Below are 26,594 nucleotides of genomic sequence, written 5' to 3' on the forward strand. Positions count from 1 at the left end.
GAATGTCTGCTGTATAAGGCATTACGTCTTTTCGCAAAAGCATTATTGATACATACCTCCCAAATAGCTCATTTTGTGGCTCGTCGAGTGTCCACGAACCTGTAGCTTATTTGAAATCAAAATTATTTCACATTTTTAAATCTGACAGATGTTTTGATACAAATCTCCTCTGACGGTCCACAATGACCTCTTAAAATCCTCGAGAGTTTGAACGATCATCTCCCTCCACTTGATTATGATAAAACACTCGATGCAGAATGGCTTTTATTAATTTTCAGGGAGATTTTTAAATTTCGCTTTCTTAATAATTTCGAACGTTTTCCTTGTAATATATTTGTTAAATCAACGATAATTAGTATTTCATTCTCATTCCATTTGAGTTTTTCGATGCACATACTTTAAATAATTTGTCGTAAAGTTCAATTGTGTGAAATGCTATCGAATTATTATAATTGCAGATCAAATGTCTGAATTTTAGGACAGCTTTTTTCAGGTACTTATCTATAAATAGATTCGTTCGTGATGTGCAAAGGGTGGCGCCGACGACCTTCTCACGGCGCATGGCACTATCAAAATTCTTTGGAGTCCCAATTTTTACCTTAAAATTATTTACAATAGAGTCGTTATTACGTTTGACAGCTACAGCTACTACAGGTCGGCGATCCCGATCTCTAGCAGTCCTACAATGATTCAATAAAGCAGGTGCAAGTATAATCCGAATTCTGCTTGTTAAATCATTTTGATATAGAAGAATATATTTAAATAATAATAATCATAAAATCTCCACGAGAAGCTTAAGACAAATAAAAAAATTGACATTTACCTCAAATTGTCGATTTCGATTATGCGCAAACATCAATATTTTAGAAAAAAAAGTTTTCATTTTTTTTGTACAACATAAGTAAACTGAAAAAAAATATAAATTCACTGCAACTACACAAATATACTAAGTAAGTAAAAAATTGTTGAATTATTTATTGAAAGTAAATAATTTTATATTAAATTATACAGAAAAAAACACCAAACAGACAGAATCTTCAGACCGGCTCCTGAAAAATAACGCACACATGGCCCTGTCTATAATTAAATTCTGCTTGTGTGTGCCAAAGTTTACCTACTTGCTGCGCTGTTGTCACCTTTGGAAGTATGGGCCTTTGCTTGAAAAAGTGGATGCTAACTAATCTAACTAAATTGCTAAGTGAGGTTCTGAATTGCCAGCTCGCGTCAAGGGCTTCAAGACACAGGATTCTCTCCCAGTTCGTTTTGGAGGTACGGCATACGTATTGTGGTGGCTGTTTCTCTACCGGCTTTCTTGGCTTCAACAAACCTAACCTTCAATAATTGGACCCTCGATCCCATGTGCTGACATCGCTTTCAAAATCGAAGCCGTGAATAAATGGTTGTCTGTGTGCGGATGCGAGGTACCAGCTAAGCCTTACTCTCAGAAATAATTGGATGAGCCTTTGTGTAAAAATGCACAAGTGGCTCTTTTGAATTCATGCACTGATTCTTCGGACCGAGCTCGTTTACTTGCCTGTCAGGATTGAAGTTAAATGCAACCCCATCCCCAAATATCGGCACGTGTTTGGATAACTGCAGTCTTGCTTTAGCTGTTGGTCTAAGATTGAGCCTACAAATAATTCAGACTCATCAATGCGGTGCTCAGTTATACCTATAAATAATCAAATTCGTATTATAGTTACTGCAACTGATGTTATCCATTCTTGAATAATTAACTTCATTAGGGGTTAAAATTAATGCAAATCCAGGACGTCTTAATCAATATAGATTTTTTATTAATTGACCAGGTTTTTTTTTCGGATAATGCTTAGAAATTTGTAATCATAGTTTTATACCTATGTATTTGAAAGAATTTCCATTAAAATGTTTATTAATTGAATAAATAATTATTCAAGTGGACGAATTTGGTCGTCATGGCCTTTCGTGTGCCAGGAGCGTCGGTCGCATTTCACGCTACGCGACGCTAAATGACGTCATTCGTCGAGCTCTTGCCTCAGCGAACGTTCCGGCAAGGTTAGAACCAAACGGCATTGTTCGCTCTGATGGCAAGAGACCCGACGGGTTGACGCACATCCCCTTGCAGCAAGGAAAATATTTGGTATGGGATGCGACCTGCGTGGATACGTTAGCACCATCTCACACCAGTGCCACTTCTGAGAGGGTAGGAGCGGGAGCATCAAGTGCGGAATTTTTGAAAGCCCGGAAACACAGTGAGTTATCTGGAAGCTACATGTTCTCGCCATTAGGCTTTGAAACTTTGGGTCCCTGGGGTCCCGAAGCCAAAAAGATAATTGGTGTTCGAGACAACTGGTTACCGAAGAGCTGGCAGCTTTCTGGCTCAAAGAATCAGCCTTATAATTCAAAGAGGAAACGCTGTTAGCATTTTGGGCATTGTGTCTGGAGGAGACGTGTTAGACGAAATTTTTAGATTGTAGAATATTTAATTATTAAAAAAAACACGGACAGACGTGTCAAACTCCTATCATCGCTTTGGTCGGTGAGTAAAAGACAAGGCTTGCCTAAACAACAAAAATAGATTTTAGGTACCTAATTAATTAGTAACTACGCAAATCGACAAATTGCAAAAATTCAGTCTACAATCCTATCTACCTATTGTATTCTGTTAGAACGATGAACTTTTAAGTTTTTCTACTCTTTAATGAAAAAAATTAATCCTTATATAATATAATTATAGAATTTTCAGTAAATTATTTCACGTTTGTTTACCAACGGACGTAACGATATCAAAAGAACAAACAACAAACTTTGTAATATATTTTTCTTTTATGGTTTTGACGGAATACTTTCGCTCGGCTACGAAATTTTAATGGACAGTGCACTCGGAAATCATATTAAAATATCACACTAATTTGGAATTCTGCCATGTATTCAAAGATTTTTTTTTTTATGATTTTCGATAAAATGTTTTTTGTAGATAAAAGTAAAATCGGTACGGTAGTGATTGTCTATTACCGTTGAGTTGTAGTAGCATTCCATAGTGTATTGATATATATATAAGGACTTACTATAGTTCAGACCGTTTTGTACTCAATTTTTGTAGCAAGATGTAAGGTAACTAGGTATATCTTGCTACACGATGTCATTATTTAATTTGTTCCAGTAAATAAAAACTTCGTGATAAAATCAGCACTCTAGTGGTTTCATCTAATGTATGAAATGAGCAAGGCAACGGCAAATGACTCCTTAAATATTGCCAAGACAGTCGTGTGTTTTTCATATCATGTAATGACCACAACCCTCAGCAATGAGTAATAATAATATAACTTGTATTTAGGACTCGACGTAAATATTAAATTTCAGCCGCAATGGCAAGTGAGCTTAATTACAACAGCTTCAGCGATACTATTCCGTTGCTTTAATGTTGTAAACTTGATATTAAAAACTTCAAGTTACCTTCGCAGTGCAGCTTACTATGAAGTTCTGTAGTCTAGGTAAATGTCACAGTGTGCAAAAGCAGACAGAAATTTGTCGTGCAATAAAACATTTTAAATAAGGTAATGACATTATATAATATACCTTTACAAAGTATTAAAATCTTACTTATCGGAATATTATGTAATTTTTTTGTAAATTTGTAGTTTTTATATAGAATCATATCTACTTAGATTACATAGTTATAATTAATGCATTTAATAAAAAGTTTGGTTAGCTTTGTACTCCAATGATCAAATGATTTGTATGATTTTAGTTCGTATTTAGTTGCACATAATTTTAGTTCGTTATAATATGGAATCATGAATGAAAATGAAAAAGCAAAACTCAAATAAGTAAAAAAATCCACGGAGTAACCTTGTTATTACGTTAGTCTTTATACCACGTACATACCTCAGTGGTGATTGCCATACAGTATTAATTACAGCTTTTTAGAATCGACGGAAAGGCAAATAGTCCAGTAGAAACATTTCCTCCGTCAAAACACTTAAAATACAAAAATAATTACTTATACAACAACATTATTTCACTAAAGCGAGTTTTATTAATTCCATGTCAAGGCATGTAATGGCAAAATAATTTATTTATTAACATGTTCCAGGAAAAATGTACCTATTAAAGAAGATTTACTGCCAAAAAACGATGTCCGTAACATTTTCTTTCTTCCTCGAAATCGCTTGTAATTTTTCCTTTAATTTAGATATTTTATATTATAATAGGTACATTTTACATGGATGTTTTTGTGTCTAAAAATAATTAATCGTTTCGCAAAAGTGAAACCTACTGAAGCAGATACGCAAAAGCCACGTTAAAATTTATTATTCTTTTTCTCCCCAAATAATAAATTATACAACTACCTATAATGTTGGTACCCAGAAAGTTAATTAGAGAATGTCTGGCTTAGATGAATGAGATTTTCTGTACAGATATAAAAATCGAAGATTTAATTTAGAACACATGGAAGCGGTGGTGGTGTAACGGTTAAGGCTCTTAATTAAATCCTACTCATGTCACATGAATTTTTATACCAATCTGACTCAAGTATAGTAGTTTTTATAGACCACCACTTGCTTCCGATGAAGGAAAACATCGTGAGGAAACCTGCACACTGGTCGATTATTATTAACTTGTGTGTGAAATGGAGAAAGCAATGGCAAACCACTCCATTAATAATGCCAAGAAAGTTGTTGTGTGTATTTCATTCCACGTAATGACCACGACCCTTAGCCATGAGGAATACTACTATGAAGAAGAGAACACATTGAAGATTTGGAACCTGCCATACCTATGATGGTCCAAATAAACTATAGAAAATATAGAAATGAAGCCCTAACAAAAGTTGTTCAGCCTGATGAGCATTTCCTATTGATGTATAAAAATCGAAGATCTGGAACACCTGAACAAGAGTCACGATGGTCCAGCTAAACTATAGGAAATATATATTTCAGTCGTATGAGCATCTTCTGTGTAGTATCGTTACGCTTTTTCTGTACAGTTAAATTTCTCTAATAATTTTGACTCCTTACCAAAAATTGTTCAGCCACGCGAACGAAGTCACGGGCATCAGCTAGTATATTATCAGCTAATATTTTACTTAAAACTTTGCGAAAAATGAATATCCTTTAATTAGAGTTGGGTGTTGAAGTATTATCTAAAGTATTATCTAACCTTTGGTTCTTTTGCATTTAAAAAAAAAGATTTTAATAGGATTCAGACATTTTTTTCTAGTAAAAATAATATTAAAAAAAAAAATATTAAAAAAGTAAGTATTAATTAAAACTTTGTTTAAAAATTTTCATTTACAGTTTTCATTTATAATTTTAATTTTAAATTCATTATCGAAACAGCCTTAATCATTTATTTTTTTTACCACAAAAAATCGTTTGTACATTTACAATAAAGTAGATTTTCGACACTGATAGAAGCAAACAGAGTACGAACACAGTACTACTGTACTGTGTTTAAAATAAAAATACTGTTTCAAAGTTTGAAAACAAATTCTATTTCCACGGCTCAGCGTCGACTCAAACACGCTATATCACGACTTGTATTGAAAAAATTGGTTTAATATTGTACCGTGGAAGATATGTAAGTCGAGGTTCGCGTGCGTCCGATCGCGTGTGAATAGTAAATCGTGTATGCAAATACGCGCCATTGTAGCGAAACGTGTTAGTGGTGAAAATTCTACTTCTTTCGAACTTACGTTGATTAAAAAGCGGGATGATTTATGTTTTGCACTATGCTTGATAGGAGAGGCACGGCAGGCTATGGTGGTACGTATGAGTAAAACAAAAATGAAAGCAAGTATAAAGATCTTTTGAAAGCAACTGAAGTTCCTCGTATACAAAGTAATTTTGTTAACGCATTTTATATGGTTCACTTTACTGTAACAAAGAGGAAAATGGTTTTTCGGTAGCTACCGAAAAGAATTGTAGGTACAATTCTTTTAGTTAGTAATAAAGTTATCACATATATACAGTCCTCATTCCAGTTTTATTAATATTCGTAAAAAAAAATAAAAGAAATTAATAAAAATGTAAGTAGGCGATAGGTGCGAGTGGTCGAATCGCCTTAAATACATTTGAAGTTGAAATAAGCTCATTATAGCAATTTGTTGCATGGCCTACAATAATATTTACCAAAACGCAAATAGGAGACATTTACCACAGCATTTTGTCGTTTACAAATTAATCATTTAATTGGATTAAAAGAACACCAAAGCAAAATTCAAAGTACAACATAAAATGACATTTCCGTCGTTCCGAAACATGAATTCGCGGGATGGGATTTAAATAAAACGGAAATGTACTCATTTTACTTATTAGTTATATAGTGTTGTGTAAATGGATGTTTTTATTGCCAGCAGAAATGCTGTCAGAGAATTTGGGTTATTTCTTCACTTGCTATTATGTGTTAAAGTTTTTCTGATTGATTGTTTTTTTAGTATTCAACGAATCATTATTCAATAAAGTTAATGTCTATGTTAATATTTATAAAGTCAATAAAAACTACAACTAATAAAATAAGTTAAATAATACACATGTTAAAATTTCTCACATTTGTTTTACGAACCAAATTTTAAAGAATAATCTATGCATTTTCCAAAAATATTATCTTTATAACTACGAGTACATAAAATGAGCTAGAAGGACTGAAAACGGTACCCGAAGTGAACAGAAGTTTCATAGCAAGTCGAGAGCTCTCTTCTCGGCCTCTCCGTTATTTTTGTGTTACTGTTTTCGTATTGCCGAGAAACAAGTACTTGTCGAGCAAAAACCTTCACAAAAAATCTGTTCTGTTTGAATCGCCTATTAGATTGGTTTATTATCATTTTCAAGTAGCTATGATACAGAAATATTATAGTATTAGTATTGTATTTGTTTGGAGATACTGTTTGCATCTTCAGTTACTGCCTACTGCTAGGTACCTTTATTTCTTATTTGCTTTTATCAGCTGTCTGGCCCGCGTGAATTTCCTTTCTAAACAATCAAATTAAAATCTCATTCATTTTATTGCATGTCAACCTACCATCAACATTTACAGAACGATCTAATGCAACTCAGTTCAATTTGGGCATCTAAAATAAATCGCATTTATACTAAAAATTAACTCGAAGAATTTGCGATGCAGATCAGTTTAGGTGGTAAAGTGGATCGCGTTAAGAGATGATGGTAACCCCCCTGGAGTTCCAAGCAACAATTTCGCGATTTAACGTACCTTTCTATGTAGTTGACGTCCGCCCAAGGACATTCAGCTTCTAAAACCTATTGATTCCAAAAGTCAAATTTTATCATGTAGACTTTACCAGATTTTAAGTTAGACTATTCGCTATACAACTGTGAAACCGCATTTCATCGAGTAATTACTGCGTAGTATGTGTGAACAAACATACAGCATGACAGTAAAAAAAATGTTTTGGCTTCTATTTGCTCCTTAAATATTTTTCTTTGATATTATTATTTATTATGTATAAGCACAGCCCACCCAAAGTGTCGTATGTATAGATCCATCACAGGTGGGTGGTATAAGTATTAGAGCGCAGTTTTTAATTTAAAAAAAATGATTAACATTTTATTTGAGAAACATTTTATTGCTAACAATAATGTAGTTAGCGAAAATTTTCTCCACAGATCGTGACGTTCGTATATTATTGCAAGCGGAACTTTTAATTTGGCTTAAATACCTGAATACCATAAATAATGCAAAAGTTTGGGAAACTAGTGCTACATTTCAGACAGAGAACAATCGTAATTCAGTTGACCATTCGGGATGAATTTTCCGGTCTGTTAGCATTCTATAACACTCTAACTTTTATGGCTCAAAGTTTCAGTAATTGTTAATAAAGTTAATAAAGTCACGTCTTTATCCCCCACAGGGAAGACAGGGCCAAGAGTTGCGAAACAAAAAGGCCTCTTGTTTGGTGGAATGGAAATTATATAGTGACAGGTCGCGAGCCCGAAAAATATCTTATTTATAGCATTTTCCTTTGGTTGATTTTAATAATTTGCGCGGGAAATGTTTAGCTGGCATATTCTATTATTTTCCTTTCGAAGGACTTCTTTTCCATAATAAACTGCTTCGCTAATATGACAACTATTGAGAATGTCAGTTGTCACGTTCGTGGAGACTTGTTATTTGTGATGGAACCACTACTAGACCGCTGTTATTGACTGAAAATACTTGACAAGTTGGGGATACAATCTTGACAATTGGTGGTAAACCTTTTAGCAGTCGTTCGTCTTAACTACTATAAATTAATCATGTTATGAATTTTGTATAATAAGGTAGAATATAAATATTTTGAACATGTTTGTATTTTTGTTTTGTTAACTTTATTTTTTTATTTTAATATGTTTTTTTTAGATTTCCGAAAAATGAAAAGTTTTTAGGGAACTGGATTGTATTTTATAATAGCTAATTCTTATATGACTCGATATGACCTTTTTTTATTTATCCCAAAAAATATAGACGCATTAGTAATCTTACACGTTGCATGATCAATTTACGCAAGTAATTTGAATTCATAACCAATTCATTGAGTTTAATTTTAAGAAAAAGGCCAAGAAATATACCATTTCGAAATCTTGTTAGCTTATATCGTAATTACAGATTTCTATATATTACGTACTTGAAATCTTTGGTCGTAGTCTGAGAAGGCTACAATCTTCTCAAAGAAACTTCTCATCATTCAGAAAATACAATGTCCCAACCTATTAGAAGATGACCTGTTGCCGGTTGAGACGTTTCAAATCTCTTCGGAGAATAACTACAAAGAGACAAGTCAAAGTGTATATGTAATAAATTTCTGGCCAGTGTTTCGTAAACATCTTATTATTTTACGAGTACATCGCATAAAATGTTTCGAAAATAGGTTAAGCTTTTATTAACACTTTTTTATTAAATTATTTGTATAGAAAATATCCGTTATTCTCGGCTCTCATTACATATTACTATTATATTCTAGGTGGCCAAAATATTTTTTATAACCTTAGGGTGAGTTGCACCGTTGCAACTTTGACGTTAACCTTAACGGGATATACGTCTCTTTGTAATTATGGTAATTACAAAGAGACGTAGCGCATATTTTCGGTAACATATAATATTGTTAACATAATAATATCGTTTAAAACGGTTGGGGTTATACAAACATATTTCTTACATAGTATCACGTGTCAACTTATTGATCCCTTAACTATTCATAGGAAATAGAGAAAGTTTTAAAGTCGAATATCAATGTCAAATTTTGAATGAAGTTGTGTCGCCATCATTTCTGGGGATAATAATAGATTCAAAATTAAACTGGAAAGTTCATATAGATGTAATGTGCAAAAGACTTTGTAGTTCCGCATTTGTTTTATTTAAGTAATCAAATTAATTAAACTCTACAGCCCATCTTACTGTATATCATGGTTTAGTTGAATCAGTTCTTAGATTCGGAATAATTTTCTGGGAAAATTCTTCCGAATCTAAGAATTTATGGATTTAGCCTTCAAAATGCAAAAACGTTGTATTCGCGGAATGTTTGGTTTACAAAGTATTAATAGTTGTCAGCAGGTTAACATTAAATTCTAATACTTCCTTCACTTTACATACTTGAGGTTGCAATATTAGTTTAATCTAATCCTCAATTATTACCACGCCCTTGTGATGTTGTGTTAAGATATGATCGGGATACTATGTTTACACCCTTTTAAAACGGCATTACTCAGTAAAGGTATTGTACACAGCAATATAAAGTTCAGAATTTAAATTTATTTAAAAAGCACCTCAGGTCCTTACTGGCTGATGAATGTTATTATAATTTGAACGAATTTTTTAATGATAAATTCGGATAACAGTTTAGTTAATTTCGCTATTTTTATTCGTTCCATTTTGTTTTGTGGGATGATAGCATGCTCTCCATTTAAATTTGCATACCCGTAAACGGTAAAACATGTAGATTAAGTTTTTCTTTTCAGACCGCATTGTAAAAAAATGTAAACTCATGTTTTTTCATAAAAATAATCTTTGTCTTTGATATTCTTCTTGAAAGTTTGTGTCGACAGTTAGTCTAACTAAGATGACATCTTAAATACAATCCCATGTTGTCTATGGATCGACAACTTTTAAGTGAAATAAATTGTAGATATAAAATATGAAGACCTAGATCTGACGTTAAACAATAGCGAGAGATCATTTCCGAGATGTCCTTTTGTATGTAACATTTAATAAAAAAATTATTTGAGTTTAGATAAAGCGAGAAGGCGATAACACATAATTAAATATAAATAAATACTATTAGAAATGGTACTTTTGTTTTTATGATTCTACTATATCTTTAAGTATTACGCCTTTATAAGTACGTATTGTCAGAAAGGTCATACAAAAATAATGATGTTTTTGAATTCTACACAATTCAAAACTGCGTGTGGTTTCTCCATAGATAAAAGAAATGGTTCCTCTCTAGAATGGAGCGCTTCATATCCTCTTGTAGATGTCGTACGAGGTGTCTAAGGGACACACTGCCTAGGCAGCTGATAGGCGGTAGTAAAATCACAGCAAAATTTTAACATGTAGTGATGAAAGAGTGACAGAGATATATGGTTTTGAATTGGAACACGAGTAATTTATAAATAATATATAATAGGATAATTCACATAGATTGAGTTAGCCCCAAAGTAAGTTCGAGACTTGTGTTATGGGATACTATCTCAACGATACTATATTTTATAACAAATACATTATAGATAAACGTCCAAGACCCGAATGAATCAGAAAAAGATCATTTTCCATCATGACCCAACCCGGCCTCTCCAGGCATCGAACCAAGGACCTCTCGACGTCGTCAAAATTGTTACATAGGTGAATAAACCTTTTTTTCTTTTGCAGAGGTGCCGGTGGGGGTGGCATGTTCGGCGACGTCAATATATCAGCCATTTTGGATTCATTTAGTATAAGTTATGATAAAAGAGTAAGGCCCAATTATGGAGGTTAGTATTTGTTTTTATAAAGGTTTTCCAACTTATTAATTTGCAAGATATGACGACATAGGTATGTCATGCAAGTTAACATAATATATTTGAAATATTATTATTACGTATATTGTTTTGTAATGTTTAATACCTACTAGTATAAAACTGTATTATCTGTTGAGCAAACGTTCCGTTTGTTTGAATGTCATTTTTATTCTTATTATTTTTAATTTTAGATTTATTTTAATTTTATTTCTAACGTACCCTCAGAAGACCAGCGTCGCCGGTCAAAACCGTAACATTATGCTGAACTGAATCCATTTGGTCCTTTCAAAATATATTCGAGTAGAAGCGGGTATGGACTGACAATAAAAATTATATGGAAAATATTTGTATTCTAATAAAGTAAACTAACATTTTATTTTTCATTGAATTTATGAAAATTAAAAAAAAATGTTATTTTGTTACAATCTATAAGGGCTTGGGATAACATTAGATATAAACTAAATAAATAGGAAAAATAATTATTCATACATTAATATTGATTGTTTATTTCTTCTTTGAGATTAGCTTTGTCTATTTGGAATCAGCTTTGTATGGGCCGAAATGGTTTTTAACATAGTAAATTGTTTAAAAAATATATCTGTTAACCAGAATTTAGTCGATAAACTCTATATTTTACCTATGTATACCTATCACATTGCAACTTTCTTTTTGTTTATATTACTTAACAAACCCAAAAAGTGGCTTCTAGTTCCGAATTTTTGCAAATTTGCCATCAAGTTTTTTGTTGACTTTCCCTTTTTGAGTGGAGTTTGGCTTGAGTTGGAATTTCTAGCAGTTCAATCAAAAATACAATAAATATTAACTTACATTTATTTTTACCAGACCAAATATTTTGTTATAATCTCTAAAGCAATATACATTTCAATTGCACACACACAGAGTATGAAGCTAGTAAAACTAGTAAAACACATGACTGAAGACAGTGCCTTTTATTAAACAATTTCTTGAGGCAATTTATTTTGGCGTAATTGATTAGTAACTAGATTATGATACAATACGACCTGCACGCGATACTTAAAGAAACAGGAGAAAAAAAACTTCTTTTAGCGGTTCCGTTTTTCCGAAAAAAAAAAAAAACAAAATAATCCCACTAATAATGAACACCTACTCAGTGAGATGTCTTGAAAAAGTGAAGATTCCTTAGTACGCCCATATAAATCTGTCATGTTTATTGCGTCGTTTTCAGGACCACCCGTGGAAGTGGGGGTTACCATGTACGTGCTCTCCATCAGCTCTCTATCTGAAGTGAAAATGGTATCTTATTTTCAAAGCAATATGACACGGCGCATTCATAGCAAATATCTGTTCCTTAGTACAATCACCAGCATTAAAACGTTCATCTGTATCCACGGTTCGATAGTGCAGGCGCGACGCGAATATTCGTCTCGCAAGAGGGCTACCGCGTATAGAATCAATCACCGAAAGTTGAACCGACGACGCCCGCATGCCCATAGCCGCTCGAACCTCAAACACGTATAATGGCCCGCCACCCGCACTCACCCCGCGCCTCTCGCGTCCCCTCAACTAACTTCATCGGCGATGGGGCACGTCACCGTCCTCTGGTTTGGTTTTCACGGCGCGAGGCGCGCGCGCGACTCACGATTGGGCTTGATTGCAGGTCCGCCAGTGGAGGTGGGCGTCACCATGTATGTGCTCTCTATCAGCTCCGTCTCCGAAGTGCTCATGGTACTCGCCACTGTCAGCTCACGCTTGTCTCGGTCGCTCCGGCTCGCAGCCGCCGCGACCGAGCAGCCCCAGACACGAGGCTGCGAGCATGTCCGCGTTTGGTGGAGCAGAACGCCCTTTGTGCGCCCACTTGCTTTCTTATTATGTGTATTGAGAACACAATAATATCAAAATTAATTTAAAATTATTTCAATAAATATCATAATAAGAAAAGCAACAACCTTGAGTTATCCAGTTGTATGTCCAGCAGTACTCGTAACTCCAAAGTTGCTGCTACGTGGAAATGAAGTGATGACATCTGTTCGTTTCCATAAACAACTCGGAAATATTCTATAGCTCCAAGACATTTTACAAAACTGGTGCGAACTAGATAGACTTCTCAATATCAGCCATAGATACTTTGGTCTTTGTATATTATTTGTTTTTCTTTTATTTTAAAGATTTAACGATGATATTTTATGTTCCATTATTTCATTATCATTGTAAAAAAATTTTCAAAATTCAATCATGTTTCGTGATAACTAACAGATTATCATCACTCACTAACTTATGGTAGTCTATCAGTATTGAATTGAAGTTAACAGTGTTTTCCATTATATCAATGACACTTTGGTTAGAAACAGCCTTGTGACATTGTCTCCCGAACGATCGGCGTTCAGTTTACAAAGATCATGCTCTATGGATTTGCGACGACTGTACAAATTCTTATTGTGACTTATTTCGTAGTTTGTTGTGTATGTACGTATATGTGTATCTACTGAAATATTGCCAATATAACCGTTAACTCTATTCTCTCCCTCGCCTTGGAATACCGATACGATTGGCCTTTATATAGTCCTTGTTAAATTAGATTCTAATTAAATCGGTATCGTGACATTTAAGTATAAAAGTAACAGTGGTAATACTAATAGATTAGTTATCGAATAAAATTAAGATGAGGAGGTCATCATTCGGTTTTCCAACATGTCTAAGTGAGCTTGCTAGGCGTTTGTTTGGGTGAAGGACCCCAAAGTGGAAACCAAATCAAGGTTGGGAAGGTCACAATAAGACGTGACCCATGGCCCAGGGAGGAGGTTGCCTTATTTCCAAATCGAATTTGAGCTCATTTTCAATCGTTAATTTGTTCCACAAACCTGATCCAAACTTTATCTGTGGCAACATGTATAACGTGCCGGCTTACTAGCTTCAATTAAGAAAAGATTGCCTTTATCGAGCCGTGGGTGCCACAGACACCCACACACCTTGCCCTTCCCTGTCACTTAGAGCACCTACCTACCTTGTTCATTCTTAGACCTCACCTGCATTTTTGGGCTTCATATCACCATAACACTGTGCACATTTTGTTTATTTACTTCGATATAATTGTACCCAGCTTACCGCTCACGTTGTTTATTCGTGTAGTGCAGTGTCTTATCGAATGTCGTAAATCTGAAGATACAAGAAGCTTCAGACTTTGTATTAATCCGTATTTGCTGTCTAATACTTTTGAACACATCTGTGGTATATGAATGTACTGTTACATTTTCCGAAAAGCATGCGGATGTTAGATGTCTATTTAATCGTATTTATAATAACTGTATAGTATTTCGCCATTGAATACTACTTTTTTTTCAAGAAAAATCAACATAGTTCCTACTATAATTTTCTTAGAAATCGTTTTAAAAGTAGATTTATATATTTTTATTAGAACCGTGTTCAGAAAAATATATAATAATTAGTCAATAATGTCATTATGAATCATCACACGCTTCTAATTACAAGGTTACATCCCTAAATCAAGATTTAATTTTCTCAGGACTTCACCCTGGACTTTTACTTCCGACAATTTTGGACGGATCCCCGGTTAGCATATAAAAAGAGGACTGGAGTCGAAACATTATCTGTGGGATCGGAATTTATAAAAAATATATGGGTACCAGACACATTCTTTGTGAATGAAAAGCAATCATATTTTCACATAGCTACTACTAGCAACGAATTCATTCGTATACATTATTCGGGATCAATCACTAGAAGTATCAGGTAATCGATTACAACCACTGATATTATGCTTACAATTATTTGTACATCAATTCTCAGACGACTATATACTATAAATGTTTACCGAATATTCCAGACTAACCATCACTGCGTCTTGTCCTATGAACCTTCAATACTTTCCCATGGATCGACAGTTATGCCACATTGAAATTGAGAGTTGTAAGTACCTAACTTGGCAATGGTTTTGAAGTGTGTTATACAATGATTTGTTGAAGTTCACTTTGTAGAATTAATGTAATGATATTAAATATATTAAATTGTTATTGTAACAATCTGATATTATTTAGAAAATAGTTAACAAAACCAACAACGGCACGCTTTGTGTGTATATCAAAATATTTGTAAATTACTGTCAATGGTAATCACTTTATATTGATAATATTTTGTTTTTTTTTTTAATTTATTCTTTTATGTTTATAATAAAAAAGTATATAGCGAGGCATTCCAAAAGTTCCGATGATAGAAAAATAAATGATTTCTTATAAAAATATGCGTGTGTATTGTGCTCACCTAAAGCAATCATTGATTTGTCTCTTTACCACGATGCAAGTTTATCACTAGGCTTAATGATATTGTGCTGTGACCACTTTCTTGTATCACAGATGCTACTCAGGGAATCCCTGTGAGCACAAGCGTACAACTTACTCGTCGACACGTGCTGTGATTCCCCTCGTGTTTTCATAAATTGGAGCGTCTCCTTCTCGCATACAGCACCCGCAGAAGGCAGACTCGTAAATAGTAAGCCTTTTCCCACGTGCATTAAGCGAAAGAAATGATATTAAGACATCGACGCTGTGAAAGCTGAGCGGGCCGAAGGAGGCGGGGACGGTGGCGCCTTGGGGTCTGTCTGCTCAACCACGAGAGCCGTGCGCAGATAGGCGAATGCGCGACGCTTTTACCACATAATCTCACACCCAGACGAGATGCTTTCGCTCATCACCTACACACACACCGACTGAATGCACTGCATGCCTTTTCTTTTGCTTTGTCACTTCCATAAATCTTACGAAGTTGTTTTATATTATAAATATTTATTCGTTAAGTATCATGACTCCTTAGCATTCTAGTTTTGCCTTTTAACACTCTGTAGGTAGACTGGTAGATTATATATTTTTCTATCATCCATTTTGCGCTGATCCGAGACAATCTTTGCGTGACTCTCTCGGCTCGGCTCAATTATGTCTCGCCATTTTGCACCCGTGAGTCCCACCTGGACGCCGACGCGCCACACGAGGGAAACGGATGCTTCGCAGCGTAAGTGATAGCGTTTTGTGTGTTTGGCATGTCTCCGGAGTCGGGTACACAATGAGAGACATTCGGTACCATTGGAAAGACGGGCTGTCAAGCGTCGGGATGAGCAATGAAGTGCAGCTGCCACAGTTCCGAGTATTGGGTCATCGCCAACGAGCTACTGTTGTTACGCTATCGACAGGTAACAGAATGCAAAAGTCGCAGTCCCAACACTCCCGTCCATCGCTTCGCCACTGACCCCGTCTCCCTCAGCCCGTGTGCAGACAATCGATATCGCGACACTAGCACACACGCTAAACATGACACGATAATCGCACGAGACGCGTGAATTCTTAGCTCGCGACTCCCCCGCTCTGACCCCGACCGATTGACGACTCGATGTAAAACCCATTGCGATGGGCCTGGGGTTATTTTATCTATGTATCCGCTGCGCACAGTCGGCTACACCATGCGAGACATCCGATACAAGTGGAACGAAGGGCCCAACTCTGTGGGTGTGTCGAGCGAGGTGTCCCTGCCGCAGTTCAAGGTCCTGGGCCATCGCCAACGCGCCATGGAGATTTCTCTTACCACAGGTACTTGAGTAAGCGGGGGAATTCTACTAATTAATGTACACCACAGCGTGGAACACTGGACAAAAACGGCCACGATTCTTTTCACGTCCTGCTTATGTATTTTTGCACGAAAACACAAAGAGTAATGATGATAACTTTTGTATATTCCAAATTATTTTTGCAATCATATTCTTTTTGTATTGAGATTTAAAATTACAATAATTGAGTCTTTCAACTTTAATATGAAATAAAATAAATTGCAGACTACAAAACATTTTCATGATTATGTCAATAATCAAATATACATTGATCGATTTTCAGGAAACTATTCAAGATTGGCATGTGAAATTCAATTTGTTCGATCTATGGGGTATTATCTAATTCAGATTTACATTCCATCTGGTTTGATCGTCATTATTTCTTGGGTATCGTTTTGGCTGAATCGGAACGCGACCCCGGCGCGGGTAGCCCTGGGTGTGACCACCGTGCTGACCATGACCACGCTGATGTCATCAACGAATGCCGCACTGCCAAAGATATCATATGTCAAGTCTATAGACGTTTACTTGGGCACTTGTTTCGTGATGGTTTTCGCTAGTTTACTAGGTAAAATATTTTTATTTTTTACTACTGGCTGATCTAAATAATATATTTAGACTTGTTTGTTTGTTTATAATAACTTATTGCGAAAATAAGTACATTAATCAAAATTAATACAAGAAAGATACATGTACAACGGCGGACTTATCCCATATAGGGATACTTACATTCAACCGGCGATAGGTTGAGAGGAGTTATGAAATTGTCACTAAAAATGTATAATGTGTTATTGTATTTACGTCAATCACAACAAATGGTGAATTTATCTTGCTTTATACTTAGATTACAGTAGGTATATAAAATATCTACATTGGTATGTATTTAACTAATGTGCAGTGCGATATATTTGCTTTGCGACAATTGTAATGCAACTATGCGAGTTACTATATAATTCTGTTACACGTTGAAGTATATTATTTTTTATAATTTGTCCTAATAACTTGATGTGGAGAGTTGTTTCCTTTCTTTACAGAATATGCTACAGTGGGCTATATGGCTAAAAGAATACAAATGAGAAAACAAAGATTTGTAGCTATTCAGAAAATAGCATCCGAAAAGAAAATGCCAGTCGAATGTCCCCCTGTAGGTGATCCCCACACTCTCTCCAAAATGGGAACCCTGGGGCGGTGTCCGCCGGGTAGGCCTTCGGTAAGCTGCTCGGTAATTTTTTTTTGCTATTTACTAACTGGAATTTTATAAGAATTTTCTGCCGGCTTTTTACAAAATTTTCAAAATATATTTCAGGAGGTTCGGTTTAAGGTCCACGATCCTAAAGCTCATTCTAAGGGAGGAACTTTAGAAAATACTATAAATGGAGGGAGAAGTGGTGCTGAAGAGGAGAATCCTGGCCCACCTCCACATATCCTGCACCCTGGGAAGGTACCTATATTATTTATATCTATTCTATTTGCTCAGCGAATGTATGCCTGCAATGGTTTTACTTGCAATGCGATTGCATCTTTTATTATTGTGAGTTTAGCTCTGCGACGATTGTCTTCTTACATTCAAAAGGTGTTAACGTAGGTTTTATAATAATTATGCAATTATTTCATTTTCAGGACATAAGCAAGCTTCTGGGTATGACTCCATCGGACATCGACAAATACTCCCGAATCGTGTTCCCCGTATGCTTCGTCTGCTTTAACCTTATGTACTGGATCATTTACCTCCATGTGTCGGACGTCGTGGCTGACGATTTGGTTCTTCTGGAAGAGGATAAATAGAGGGCGCACACTATTATCCACTTATTTCTCCAACTACAAAATTATAATAATAATAATTTGAAACAAATAAAAAATATTAGAGCACTTCAATTCCGTTATTTAGCACATTAATACACTTTTTTTTAGATATATTACTAGAATTTAACTTTAACTATATGACTAAAACTTTTTTATACAAAGAAGAATAATACGAGTAATTAACGAACGTCTCTAGTCGTAGTAATATAATAATTTGGAGTCTGAAGTAGTAACAGAAACGACTGATAAATATGTCATTTAGATGATATTATAACTTAGTTTTTGTTTTTGATAAACTGGAAAATTCAGCTAGATTACCAGGCAAAGATAAATTTAAAAATGCCTCAAATTTACTTATGCTCAAGTATTATAATGAAAGCAGGGATTATTTTAAAAGTCCACTAAATTAGTACGTCCATTGTCTGGTTACTATGACTTATAACTGTATCTACTTTTTTCAATGTCTAACAGAGATTGTTCTGATGGTCTATTCCTTGTAAATATTAGAAGTTATTGCAAGTAACATAAGATTGCGAATGTAGATAGCTAGTCGGAATGGTTGATAAAGTTAACTGTGTCTACAATCTTACGCCATAATTTGATATTGAAAAAACCTAGTTAGAGGTCCTTGATATTTTCGATTGATGGAGTTTCAAACTATTATTTGTATGGAAAAATAAGTGGAACAACATAACAATATTGATAGAAAAATCTGATGCTCAAATTTCTCTGCTTTTATCGATTACTTTGTGTAGAATATTCAAGTTGATAATAGTTTATTCTTTGCAAATTCTATTTTATTGTTATGATTGATAGTAGTAGGCACGTATTTTATTTTAAACGTAGTTGCTAATTCATGAACTCCTGGACTATTATTATTTAGATATTTTAGCTTTATGTTATAATTTATGTTAAAAACCATGTAATTGAATGTTTGAAAAATTATATTTGCTTGTTGACCAAATGCATGCTGAATTTTTGACATTGGATTACTAATTGCAGTTTTTTACCGATTCAACTTAATAATAGTGAAAATTACGATTTAATTTTTTGCATTAGTCCTTTTCGCCATGTCAGGACTCAACTGCATTTAGAACTATAGTTAGGTACTATCACACTGTATGAATCAGTTAAATATTCACCAATTGCTAAAAACCTGTTTAAAAATATTATTTTGAGCATTTCATAGCAAGAGCGATATATCCACTAGTGGCATGCATGCGCGAAGTTGAGTTCTCAATACTCTCAAAACCTCTGGCATGCATGTTTCAACGACATTTCAATTTATAAATCAAGCTTGTGATCATTTTTTGATTTCCAATAAAATATTGTATTATCTTCATTTACTTAATTTGAAAACGTTGATAATTATTAAGTAACGTTAGTAGACAAAGCAACATCTTAATCACACGTGTTCATTTCATTAAAACTATTAATCATTAATGCAACGAAGTCACGTGTGTTTAAGATCCTAGAACAATTTTAATTTTTAACTTAATCTCTGTATAGATGGAACATTTCCTTCACTTTCCTAACTCAACTCCGGGTTGACATATAATCTCTTTCTCAATAAATAAAAAAAAGTAAATATTGCATTTTGCCCCGCATTGTCAACCTAATGTATAATTATATATATTATCTATGAACATAATATATAATTATATATAATTTAATATTAACAACATAATATATAATTATATATTTTGTTGTTATGTGTATAGTTATTATTTCTCACACTCACCTTTAGAAACTTCATGTTTATCACTAGGAATACAGATATCTCGTATCTAGTCGATTTGGCAAGAGGCCAGTTAACAAAATATAATGCACAAGACCGAAAGGCCAATTCCACAGAATACAATCGGGGTCCCGTGTACCTTTATACCTGAAATGTACAAAATATAGTTCAAGGTTTCCATACTTGAAATGAAGAACTACAATAATGAAAAGCCATATAATAGTTTCTTTTTATATAAAAGCGAGCAAATTTTGTCTACATGACTTTATATAGAAAACTAGGTCATGTCATCCACAACTCATTTCCTACCTTTGAAATATTGCTATTTCTTGTACCTAGATTAGCTGCACAGTAGACTACGCCATGCTTTCTTAAATTAGTTTTACTTAGCTTGTTTTGCTCGCTCGATACAATGTTCTGGTAGTGTACAAATACAGCATAAGGTTGAGCATTAGACCTACATTGTTGGCATTGTTGATGTAGGAGGTTAGTTTCAATATTCAATCGCATATCTTGCTCATCTGATTGCAATTGATAATAAGCTAACTTTCCTGTTTCAACAATGAGACCCTCGTATATCTGAAAAGCAGGACTCCTATCATCAGCTACGACAATCTCTATGAACACTTGAACAGAGAACGGGTTCCTTCAGGCCTGGTGAGAATTGAAGAAATAAAATAGACTTATTACAGCAATATGAATTCGCTGCCTAATAATAACACCAGAATTAAATTTCAATAGTATAATGTATTTTTCATACATATGTATTATAAAATATGGCAATAAATTCTATAATTCACCAGTTAACTAATAATGAAATAGTTATGTAGAATCAATTAGTGAAGTCTTGCCTTATGGAACCCTAGAATTAATAATAATAGCAATTCAAAGAAGCATTCATCATTTGGATTGACTTGAGCAATATCCGTCTTATTCACAAGTCTTACTTGTGACAGAAATATACGACCCGTAAAAGAATTGTTTCATTTCATTCGAACATAAGATTTGTGACTGAAACCGATGCGTATTTCCACTTGACGTATAAACGATGCGCTAAATGTTAGTTAAATACTTGAGATGATCAGTCTTCGGTTTACGCCAGAAATATAACAAATTTCAGAAACACTGTAACAAAATAAATTGTATAGATTGTTCGAATCTTAGCTTCAGTTAGTACAGCATGCTCCTATCAAGTTCGGCCCTTATGGCTGGGCATAAAGGACCACGACCCACCAGATGCGTCAATAACACGCTGCGTCGTCGCATCTGCAGCCAATTATGGCGCACGCAATCACAATACAGCATACTTGCTGCCCCTTCATAGTGTGTGTCAGTCCTAAACATCCTTAAACCTATTTATATACGTGATAGTGGAAACTTCAAATTCCAAATGATGGATTATTCTCAACATGCTAATTTAAAGACGCTAGATATTTATGAATACATCATTTGATAATATTTGGTATGTATTCATGGCATACATTAAATACCAAAGTAATTTTAGGTACAAATCATAATACCCTATAGGTATACATAATTATTCGTTAATTTATTTTATTATTGCTGTTATTTTATTGGTCTTTTTAATTATTAATACGTATAGCTGAAAGATGATTAGCAATTATTATACATTATTGTATAATTTAGACATTATTACTAAATTATACAAGATTATATACAAGATTATGCATAATAAATTGCACTAAATTATATAGGACACTTGTTTTATGTGTATTCACTTTATAATTGAATGCAATTTATTACTAGAGCATTCGGAATGATGTATTAGGCTTAATGGAATTAATTAAAAGGTTAAGTCCCGCAGGTAGATTCGATGTAGATTACGACAAGCTGACGCTTTGTCTTTCCGAAACGAAATTCTAAAATATATGTCTAGTTATTAGGTAATAAGGTTGCGAAAAGTAAATATAAAAATGTATCTTAGACTAAATACATATTATACACATTTCATACACTTGTAATCAAGAGGTCATCGCGGATTGCACTGGTCAACTATGACGTTGATTTTAACATGCGTTTTTCTACACAGGTTAAAGGTAATGTCAAAGTTGACCGGAGAAACTTATTGCATTTTTATGTGCTTATATATTTAGTACAAATAAGTCGATTCCAGATGTGTTACATTATTATTGAGAATTTATTAAAATTGTTTCGTTTCAATAGTTCTATTGCAGATAGCCGTATGTACGAAATATTTATATTAGTGTCATTAACGTTAGATTTTTATACAAAAGTTGTATTTGTACTCGAAAGTGAATCGTTTCGTTAAAATCGACATATAATAATAAACTGTGACAGAAAGCAATGTAATAGACGATTAATTTAGAGGTGTATTTTGAGATGACTGATGGTATATAACTGGCCATGTAATTATTTTCATTTGTTTTACCGAACGAAAGTCATACACTACAACGATTTTCCGTGAGTCATACAATTAATGATTAGCACAATAATAATAAAATTTTGTGTTTTCTAAGTTACAAGTTCAAGGACGTAATAATTACTCAATTCGGGTTGTGCTGTAATATATTATACTAGCTTTTGCCCACAACTCTGTATGTCAGTAAAAATCTGTTTCCCCTGGGAATTTCAGAAAATCCCTTCTTAATACTCCCCTACAATGTCCTAGGAACCTACACACCAAATTTCAGCTCTCTATGTCCACTAGTTCGGCTGTGCGTTGTCTGTCAGTCAGTCACTCAATAACGCAAGAATTTTATATATATAGATTTATGATGTATAACGTCTTTCCTCTCGCTTACTCGCATTCTGTGAGTATCGTTCCTATAAAAGAGAACGCTCAAAAACCCATAGCGAACAGAAAAATACCTATTAGCCTCAACAGAAAAAGTTTTATTATATCAAAAATGTCATAAAATATTTGACATAATATGTTTTTTCTGTTTACTGTGGTTTTTTTCCTTATTTCTGTGAACACTCTCCTTACTATGAGACGTGCATTTTTAGCAGTCAACGCGCTAATTACTAAAACTGAATGATTTCGACGAGCGATTTCAGATGTCTGATGTTACACATCATATAGGCAAACTACTGTAAGGCTCACCGTTAGCATGCCTTAATTTTCAATAAATAAAGATTATTAGAATATAAAATACCACAACTGCCACCAACAATAGTGATAAATAAAATGTATAGTAATTGTTACAATAGCAGTGGAATCATAGGAATATTAAAAAATGTAGCGAACGCGTATGTGGGTTTTAGCATTGTTGTGATAGTCACCTCACTCAGCAATTTTACGAATAAATAGTAGTCGGTAATTACTGAGGCTTAAATGTTTTAAAAATTTTGTAACGTCCCTCTCACTGAAATCGAAACAACTGAAGAAAACAGGCGATGTTCCCTCAATTCCATGAAAATTAACGTTATGGCTACACCTATCCGCACACTAGCCATCGTCTTTTTTCTTTTATTTATTACGAAATCTAAGAAATTATCAAACTATGATATATTTAGTTAATAAAAAACTTATAATAGAAAATTATAGACTATAATATTTTCTGATACAATTGTATTAGAAAATCTATAGTCTATCATTTTCTATGATAAGTATCTTTTATCTTTCTAATAAAACCCTCTACCTAATGTAGCACTATTATTAAGTTATGTTTTTATTCCTAATAAATAAAATAAATTCATAAAAAGTGTGATGGTGGCGCTAGTGTGCGCGTATGTGGCCTTTTAGGGCAGGTATCCAGATATCCAGCTCCAAAATCGTATGTGAATGGTGACATCATCGTAGTGTGAATAGATAATACGGGTTATATACCATTTTGGAGATGGACAGACCAACAGCAGGCGCGTAGTGCGTACATACCATTTAATTACAATAAATCGCACTAGTGCCTCTGAAATGTGATTTTTAATAGTGAGGAACTCGCAAGTGGATGATATAGTATGCTTGATATATAAAAATGATTTAATATTTTTTACGAAAATTCTCCATGTTCTCCATATAGTCTACATGATGGTGTATTATTGGTGTTATCAATCATTCAATCTGACTAATCTTTTGGACTTTCCATAATATATTTAGATGATATCTTAATTATGTGGCTAAAAATCACATGAAAAACATAATGGATTATTTATTTCAATAAAATAAATTCCTACTTTAGAAAATACAGGCATATTATTTTTATATAATTTTCATTTCTTGCTTTATAATCAAGTAAATAATCGCATTATCCTTATTAAAGAATCTATATATAAAGTAAATAACATGTAGACATAACTGTTACAATTTAAGTCAACGTCAAATATAATAGAAAACGCGTGATTCTGAAATGATCCTCGGTTTTCAGGAAATGTGAACCGGCGCTTCCTAAATCTAATCGATTTGTATCAATAGGAAGATTTCATAAGCTCCGTTTGATCTCACAAGTTTTATTAGGTAAATAATTTTACGTTACGTGTTTTTGTGATTTACCATCAATATAATAGACTTTATAGGAAATTAGTTGATGTTTTACTTAAGAATGTACAGATTTGTATTTATTTGATTTTTTTTTCGACAACATTCAACAACTAATAATGTGAAGATTAATTACATTATTGGTTTGCGCGACAAACAAATTTTACTAACTATAATTATTTAAAATAACAAAAATATGAATGAGATGTTATCTACGACCATAACATACGTTACGTTATGAAGCGTGTGATTACGAGAATTAACTTGTATTTGAAAACACAATTCATGGAAGTCAGAATTACGATTGCGCCCGAGCATTTAAAAGACGATATTCACACAAAAATGTCAATCCTTCTCCCGTCCCAAGCTAACGTAACCTAACGCAGTAGCTCAGTCAGTCGACTAATCTGGGACCCGCCACGTGTTTATACCTCGTGGTAAACGTGGATTCACATTAAGATGTATTATTTTTACATAACCAAATTTGAATAGTTAGATAAAAAATTAACTTCAGATTTATGGTAGAACTGGAATAACTACAAAGATGCATCTGTGTCCAAATAACTATATAGTTCGTAAATAAAATTATCTCCCACTGAGGCTTGAGGCCCGTATATCACTCAAATTTATTACTTACTTTGGCTAATACATTTTATGTTAATAATAAAGGTATTTCGTATTTTATTTGTAAGTGATTGTTCGTAATTCCAAGCAATCAAGCGAAAATCTTATGATGAATATTTTTTTACAAGATAATGTGAATGCACTTTTACTCTTAATATTAGATAATTAGATGTATCGATTTTCTTTAAACACCTTTGGAATATTCTTCACATGTACCTTACTTATCTATCACTGGGACTACTAACACATTTCATATAATCTGTAAAACTATGTTATATAGGATAGATTATTCTGTCATTTATATTGGTCACTATTCACACAATTATATCCAAATTACTACCACCAGTTTAAACTCAAAGAACGCACGTTGTTTTTACTCAATATGTTTCATTCCTTTTCCAACAATTACAGAATCAATTACTTTATTAGAATAAGCCTTATTCGTAAACAAAACTAAACTGTCAGCTGTTCTAACTACTCGGCCACCCCCACACGTTCTCTCTTTTTTTCACACGATGCGTACACGATATGGGAAAAAGAAACAGCATGTAGACGTTAGTAACGTGCTACGTGTTAGTATTTTTCGTATTAGGCTTTTCGAGCGATTAGTAAAAGAGCGAAAAGCGGCGCACGCGGCATGTCAAGCGCCATCATACACATTTGTATGGCCATCCTCGTGGGCGTGTGGATTGGTGTGCGATAAATGCGCCATTTTTCGTTCTCAGCAGTCTCGGCATCAAGTAGCATTTTTTTAGTATTATTACAATATAGTCGGCATCATCTCTGAATGAACTGAAAGCTGTAACCAATAAATTTTTAATTTCTATAGGACATGAAATAAAAAAATATTATTGCACTCAAATCTTTTATGAAAATTAGTTTTGTAAATAAGATAAAAATAAAAACATTAAAAGGATCAAATTTAAATAAGCAAAAACAGTGAAATGTAAACTGGCTGAAACTTTAACCGTTGTTTTATTTATTTCTTTTAAAAGTCTCATTCGTGCGACATTTATATCTTTTTGAGATAAAGATTATTAAGTACCTATGTATAGATTGCATAGGTATTAAAAATAAATACATAGTTTTTATCCTATATATTTTACACAACATGAAACTAATTTATAAACGTAGATTGTTTTGATTTTATCCAGTTCTATAAATACAACCTAGAAAACTAAAAAAACAACATAAATGTTTTGTGAATTTTCAGCCAATATCAGTCCCACAGTAAACTGGGCTGTTAGAATTTTATGTACCTATTTGGACATCACTTTTATCTCTAACAACCACTTATTAAAATCTAAATTATCTAAATATTTCACAGATAAAAAATCACATAGAATGAGATAGTCAATGTAGTTCTAAAATATACAAGTACTTAAAATAGATTGTAAACAATATAACTGATAA

The 26,594-nt window shown here is 33.7% G+C and overlaps 1 protein-coding gene across 8 annotated transcripts in view; it reads left to right on the plus strand.

Moving 5' to 3' along the window:
* The window catches only part of LOC128682768 (gamma-aminobutyric acid receptor subunit beta-like), a 45,400-nt gene extending 19,252 nt beyond the window's left edge, over positions 1 to 26,148 (plus strand). Inside the window, exons 2-10 of one of the 8 annotated variants that reach the window (XM_053767601.1) lie at positions 10,843 to 10,943; positions 12,610 to 12,677; positions 14,473 to 14,699; positions 14,794 to 14,876; positions 16,012 to 16,149; positions 16,844 to 17,128; positions 17,595 to 17,770; positions 17,867 to 18,001; positions 18,181 to 26,148. In XM_053767601.1, the coding sequence (XP_053623576.1) occupies positions 10,843 to 10,943; positions 12,610 to 12,677; positions 14,473 to 14,699; positions 14,794 to 14,876; positions 16,012 to 16,149; positions 16,844 to 17,128; positions 17,595 to 17,770; positions 17,867 to 18,001; positions 18,181 to 18,345 (1,378 nt within the window). In that variant the 3' untranslated portion in view covers positions 18,346 to 26,148. Of the gene's footprint in view, positions 1 to 10,842; positions 10,944 to 12,177; positions 12,246 to 12,609; positions 12,678 to 14,472; positions 14,700 to 14,793; positions 14,877 to 16,011; positions 16,150 to 16,405; positions 16,544 to 16,843; positions 17,129 to 17,594; positions 17,783 to 17,866; positions 18,002 to 18,180 lie in introns of all 8 variants that reach the window. The other 7 variants (XM_053767596.1, XM_053767594.2, XM_053767598.1 and 4 more) reach the window with 7 other exon arrangements.
* Positions 26,149 to 26,594: the final 446 nt, after the last annotated feature.

The sequence above is a fragment of the Plodia interpunctella genome, chromosome Z, assembly GCF_027563975.2.
Source record: "Plodia interpunctella isolate USDA-ARS_2022_Savannah chromosome Z, ilPloInte3.2, whole genome shotgun sequence".
NCBI classification, from domain to species: domain Eukaryota; kingdom Metazoa; phylum Arthropoda; class Insecta; order Lepidoptera; family Pyralidae; genus Plodia; species Plodia interpunctella.